The 6,636-nt window shown below is 33.9% G+C and overlaps 1 protein-coding gene across 1 annotated transcript; it reads left to right on the plus strand.

Annotated features, from left to right (window-relative positions):
* Nucleotides 1-2,132: 2,132 nt before the first annotated feature.
* On the plus strand, nucleotides 2,133-6,322 carry LOC129886552 (ubiquitin-conjugating enzyme E2-23 kDa-like). The gene is made up of 6 exons (XM_055961277.1): nucleotides 2,133-2,318; nucleotides 2,451-2,530; nucleotides 3,166-3,280; nucleotides 3,373-3,425; nucleotides 3,538-3,666; nucleotides 5,995-6,322. The coding sequence occupies exons 1-6, from the start codon at nucleotides 2,275-2,277 to the stop codon at nucleotides 6,126-6,128; spliced, it is 555 nt and encodes a 184-aa protein (XP_055817252.1). The 5' UTR covers nucleotides 2,133-2,274; the 3' UTR covers nucleotides 6,129-6,322.
* Nucleotides 6,323-6,636: the final 314 nt, after the last annotated feature.

The following is a 6,636-nucleotide window of genomic DNA, read 5'->3' on the forward strand; positions in this document are numbered from 1 at the left end:
TGTGCTGAAATTGGGAGCTTTTGCATGTTTATTATTATTCAAGTTAACTGGTGAAGTGATGATTCAGACCAACAGGTTCTTATTTCTCTATGAACATTATTTGTTGCAAAGAATATAATAACAATAAATAATGCTGATGATTGCTAGCTCTAGTAAAAGTGATTTTGTTGGATCATGCCAGCAAAGCTACATTCTTTTATATTGTTAAGTCTCTTATCTCCTGGCTGCTAGAACTTCCTTGAATTGTACCTTTTCTGGGCCATGCAAAGAGATGAACATACAACTACGTATCCAAATTGGACTTCTTTTTTGTGCTGTGACCAACTGTAGGAACAACTAAGGAGCTCTGTACTCCTGATTTGTTATCCTTTATGTTGCAAATATGCTGTAGAGATTTCATCCACTTGCAAAGCCATGTGCCAAAAACAATTAATGGTTTTAGCTATATGGCAAGTGACAGAGACATTACTTGAGTGAATACTTGTGTATTTCAGACAAATTGCAGCAAAACTGTATACTTTTCGCGCTCGTATGATACGCGGAATAAAATAGACAAAGATATCTGTTGGAATTAGCTTTCTAACTCTTTTATATAGGATAAGCTAATCCTATTCATTTTAGTACATTTTATGGGATTGTTATCTCTTATCCCACCAACGAAAAGGACAAAATAATTTTACATTTTATATTTCGAAATTGCTATCTCATCCTCCGTATCAAACGAGGCCTCCCTATTTCAAGTTGTCCTGTTTTCACTTATCCAAGTCTCATGTGATTAACTTTTTGGAGACAGAATAATTCACTTTTGAAAAATAAACATAGACCCCACTGCCAAACTTGAATTATAGCACATTGAAAAGGTTAATAATGCAGTTTACAAAGAATCTTCATTCTTCTGTGGGCTAATTTGACAGTTTATGGTAGTAGTTGGAATTCTCTTGGATTGACACTTACTCCCTTTTTTAATTTTCACCCCTATCATCAATCAATATAAAGAGGAGCAAAAGTTTTAGTTACGGGTTTAATAGAACTAATAAATTAAATCAAAATTTTATTTTTTGTTCGATCCCCAAAAAGTTTAAAAAGAAGAAAAATACTGGAAATGTAAAATTGTTAAGTTATATCCTATTTTTTTCATTTTCTTTTGGTCTCAATCAGTTGAAGTGGCCTTTCTATTGATAGGGAACAGAGAAAAGGAAAGTTTGGTTCAATTTAAATTGGTGACAAATGAAAGTTTTCCTACTCAATTAAACAAAAAGAAACCATAGGTTATTATACTAATAATGCTTAAAAACTGTCCACTAAACGTAATGGTTGCATTTATGAAAGGAATCCCTACATGTCGACATTCCACAAAATAAAAATAATAAAAGTAGAGAGGGTTTACACTTCTTTCCAAGAACAATGTGATTCATTGAACAATAGCAAATTAGTCTGTCTAAGAATATAAAAATATTTTTTCAATTTTTTAAAACAATTTTAATTGAACTTTTCATTTATCTTTAGTGATAAATTTTATAGCAATCAAAATGTAAACCTATGATATATTTAAATTCATAAATTTCAAAAATTAATAAATTGTTCAAACATTATGATGTATGATATATATATATTGAACTGGACGGAGTAGTGCTTTTTTGGCTTTTTGTTAGGCCGTTTTCAATTATTTTCTTACCTCTTAATTATGGGAAGAGTTAGAGCCTGATTTTATTTTAATCAAATATAAAATAAATTTATCTCAAAATTATTTTTTCTTTATTCCTTATTTCAAACTAGCCCTAAAATTATAAAACTTGAATAATATGCGGGGGGGGGGGGGGGGGGATGTGGATAGGATTGGAGATAGTAGGTGACAAGATAGATGAAGAATCTTGAAAGATGCAGAAATCTTAATTAGAATTGACTAAAAATATAGTACATCCCTGTCTTAAAATAAGTATTAATTTAATAAAAATATTTAAATAAAATTTAATGTTTTTTTAATTATGCTGTTATATTAAAGAACTATTTTTTTAACAGTGCTCAATTTTCAAAAAATATTTCATTTACAGAGGCAATTTAGTAATTTTTGTCTTAAAATTATACTTATTTTAAGACAGGAAATAACAAATGTGTAATATTTTATGGGACAAATCACATTATCATTATTATCTCTACTTCCTTCTTCCCCTCTCTTGCTTGTCTGAACCTTTTTAGTACAACTTCTCCAAAGAACACTTTTTCTCTCTCTCTCTCTCTCTCTCTCTCTAGAATCATCCTAAGAAGAAAGCAGCCATGTCTTCTCCAAGCAAACGCCGTGAAATGGACCTCATGAAACTGTGAATCTTTAATCATTTCTTGTTAAAAAATCAATCTTTTTTTTTGTTCTTGTTAAGTTTGAGTTTTTATTTGTTTGATTCTTTTTCTTTTCTTGCTTTTAATTTTATATTTATTTTGCTTGTCTGAATTAGAATGATGAGCGATTACAAGGTGGAGATGATTAATGATGGCATGCAAGAATTTTATGTGCATTTCCATGGACCTACTGAAAGTAATCTTCTCTACCCGTTTCCTCAATCTTGTTTTTCTTGGCCTTTTTATTAAAGTTTTTAGCTTTCTAAGTGTTTTTTTTAAAAAGGATTTTTGTTGCTTCTGATTCTTGATTGAGTTCATTTGAGTTATCTTCTGATGGTGTTTTCTTTTGGTGGGGTTATGGTTCTTGATCAAGATTCTTTTAAGGGGTATGAGGAAAAGAGTGGAAATTGACTCGGGTGGTTAATGTATAGCCCAGAATCCAGATTTTTTTAATCCCTTGCTTCTGTTTGCCCTTTATTTGTGAAATTGAATTAGGAAATTATTGTTACAATTAGTTTATAGCCATTCAAATTCACTTGGGCTTCTTGGGTAAGTCTGGAATTCCTTTGGGTCTTAAAGTAGAATAGTTAAAGGAGTCATCTTTTGGTTCTCTAGTTATTGTTTTTGCTTATATATATTGATTGGCTCTTCACCAATGATTCATCAAGTTAAATCTTGCTTTAAGTGGAATTCAATTTGATAGTCTTTTCGAAAGACTTTTTTTTTGGGTGGGGTGTTTTCCCCAAGTTGTTTGGGACCGAGGCGTAGTAGTTGTTGTTTTGGGGGTGGATCATTTTCTTCATTTGCTCATACTTATGGTGATTTTCGCAGGTCCATATCATGGCGGTGTGTGGAAAATAAGGGTAGAACTTCCTGATGCTTACCCATATAAATCTCCATCCATTGGTTTTATTAATAAAATCTACCACCCAAATGTTGATGAGATGTAAGTGCTGATACAATTATAACTATAGGAGATTTCATCATTCTCGTTTTCTTTAATGAAGGTCTAAAATATCACGAATAATCATATTTCAGGTCTGGCTCAGTTTGTTTAGATGTTATCAATCAGACTTGGAGTCCCATGTTTGGTAATCAGAAATTACAGCACCTATTAATCATAATTATGTACTTTAATTTTTTACTAACTTTTCTAGTAATATCATTATGAGTAACTTATCTAAGTATTAAACAACCTTGCAGATCTGGTAAATGTGTTTGAAGTGTTTCTTCCACAACTTCTCTTGTATCCAAACCCATCAGATCCATTGAATGGAGAGGCTGCTGCCCTTATGATGCGAGACCGGGCTGCCTATGACCTAAGAGTTAAAGGTATTGACTCATTCTAATGCCTTTATATTACTCACGTAAATCAGTTGCAGGTCCAAGGTACTTACCATTAGCATTCTGTTATAAACTGTGTGTTCTATGATTAAATTGTGTTTACCTTTTCATGTTTTGAGCAAGTTCTAATGAGTTGTTCTCATTCGCTAGAAACATATATGTATTTAGCTGTCAAAAGCCACTTGATGTGCAAATTGAAGTTTAGGTTTGTTGGCATACCTTAAAACTGATCAGTGATAATAGTTTGTACTGGAAGGATGGTAATTCCAGGAACGAGGAGCCAATTGCCGGAGAAATACAAGTAGGTGGAAGTTGATGGCCCATAAAAAAGGGCAATTCTTTTAGTCAGATGTATTGCTCGGATCCTTCAAAATCCTTGCTGCACCCGTGTTGATCCGACACATTTGGATGTGGGTATGGGATCCGCACCGGATTTGGTCAACGTAACTTGTGTTTTCTGATTAAACCTATGGCCAGGAAGTATAGGTGGATTGTATTTGGTTTGATATTCGGTTTATGCCGTATGCATATTCAAATAAAGTACTAGAGCTCTTTGCTATCATACAAGATAACTTATGTACAAAAGTAATGTTCAACCAAATACCCCTGGGTGCATGTCGTATCCTCCAAAACTAGTGCATTTTTGGAGTATCCGGCACAGGTGCAGCAACATTTTTTGAGAGTCCAAGCAATCTCATATCTTCTCACACTAAAATGTATTCTGAGTTGTTTGAGAGAAGCAAGGAAAGCGTTATGACGGAATGTTGACGTAATTAAGTTGCAAACACTTGATAAAGAAACCCAACTCTCAGTAATAATAAAAGAAGAAAACCATCCCTCACTCAATTTCAAGTGTTCATTGCTAGGTGCTACCTACTGGAGTCTCTCTAGCCACAATCTATTTCACTCAGTCCTAATCGATTGTCTGTGGTGTCTACTAGTGGAAGCATCTCAAATGCGATCTAGTAATGCACCGACTATTGGCTTAAGAACTCGCTTCACCTTCTTCCCAGAAAAAAAATAATCTTGGTGTGTAAAAGCAAAGTGTGGCTCTCTCTATGATGATCAGCACTCCAAATTCTAGTCCTGCTATAAAAACTACATTGTTCTCTAATCCTAATGCCCTTATTAGCACCACTTTTTAAATTGAAATGCAAAAAAGTAATGTAGTTAGCGTCTTTGCTGCATTTTATGTGTACCTTCAAGTTAAAACTAAAATCAAACAGATGGGAACACTGATTGGTTCTGGGGAATTGTACTGGTAGGAAGTAGGAACAAACCAAACTGAATATTATTGCCGTGAAATTCAAGTTGATATGCTTAGAGAAGAACTGAAATTTCTTTGCTTAATGCTATGGGGAATTGTATTGGTATCAAGATAGCTTGAACTGAGACCTGCATTTTCAGGCACCTATATCAATTCGATGTAAGAACGACCCCTTTTTGCTTCTCTGAATTTGGTGACACTGTCAACTTCAATTGTGGACAATATTTGCTATTCACAATGGGTTCTTCCTATTTCCTCCGTGTCTCTTATGGTATCAAACTGTCTAATTAATAAACAAGTCCTTGCATAGTTGGATAAATTTTGGAAAACCTTGATAAAATATTGGTTTGTATGCACTGTAAATGAACTTCTTGGTCAGGTCAAGTATTGAGATGAAGCAATTAAAGGTCATATGATTAGTGTGCGGCATAATTGCTTTATTACACAATTGTCTAGATGATGTTCTTCTTTTATGTTCTGGGTTTTGAAAATGGATAAGACAGTCGATATGGACATATGGTTGTGCAACTTCCTAAAATGAAGTGCTTGTCTTGTATTGTTATTCGAAATGTTTATTTTCCACCCTTTTACTCATCTCTAACTGGTTTAAGAGTTAAGGGGTGATGGATGTGTCTTGGTGTATCTGCACATGTTGGCAAGGCTGTTTATGGAGCATGAAGAGATTCTCAGAAGTCACAGGGTTAACAAATTTGTTGGTTTAATAATGCCTTGAGTGGAGGGAAAGCTATTATTTTTAGCCTTTGCAAAATAATGTTGACGGTATAGGCATGTGCCATTCCGCAAGTGGATTAGCTGGATAGATGTTTGCCACTGTCATGATCCAAAATGAGATTTGCAAGTATAGCCGAGTTTTGTTCTCTAATGATGCATGAATATATACTTTTATAGACATGTGTTCCACAAGTAAAAATAATGATTTGAATATGCTTGGAGGTTGAACCATTACATTAAATTGGTCACTTTTCTGCATTTTTTTTATAGAGCTCAGCATATGTTATTAACGTGGTGTTCCCGTGCTTTGTATTCAGAATTTTGTCAGAAATATGCCAAGCCTGAAGATGTTGGAGCTGCTGCCCCCGAGGAGAAGTCAAGTGATGAGGAGTTAAGTGAAGCTGAATATGACTCAGCTGATGATGCAGTTGCAGGCCCTGTTGATCCATGACCGAACCCCGTGCTCGTTGACTTTCTGTATCTGTAAATGATGTTCTTTAGTCCTGTTTAATATCTAGTTGAACTACAAAGCTCAAGACTATTCATTGGGGAAAGATGCATAACAAAGTTCCCTTTCTTTATTAGTTTAGCTGCAATGTAAATAATTTCACCCTTTGATTTCTGTGTTCTTGATATTTGCTGTTATTTGCGTTGTTCCTTCCCATATGTTTATTCTCCCCGGGGGTGGGAGCTGGCAGTTGACAAGTAAAGGGAATTATCATTTTACTATATGTACCTAAATTATTATTTTTTCTTTTTAGTTTTTGAAAAATAACTTCTATTACTTTCTAGGTACACTTATGTTCTCCCTAAAAATTGGCCAAACGCATCACTTTTGGCCTTTCAAAATCTTCGTCAAACAAGCAAATACATCTCTTGGATAAAATATATTAGTATATTTTTTTCCTAAAAAAAAGCATAAAATGCAATTTGTAATTAGAAGCCATGTTACATTGAAG

Source organism: Solanum dulcamara, chromosome 4, assembly GCF_947179165.1.
Source record: "Solanum dulcamara chromosome 4, daSolDulc1.2, whole genome shotgun sequence".
NCBI lineage: Eukaryota > Viridiplantae > Streptophyta > Magnoliopsida > Solanales > Solanaceae > Solanum > Solanum dulcamara.

Coding starts and splice junctions, on each gene's coding strand:
- LOC129886552 (XM_055961277.1), top strand. CDS start 2,275: ATGTCTTCTCCAAGCAAACGCCGTGAAATGGACCTCATGAAACT. Junction 2,531..3,165: donor TTTCCATGGACCTACTGAAA/GTAATCTTCTCT, acceptor TGATTTTCGCAG/GTCCATATCATGGCGGTGTG. Junction 3,426..3,537: donor GACTTGGAGTCCCATGTTTG/GTAATCAGAAAT, acceptor ACAACCTTGCAG/ATCTGGTAAATGTGTTTGAA.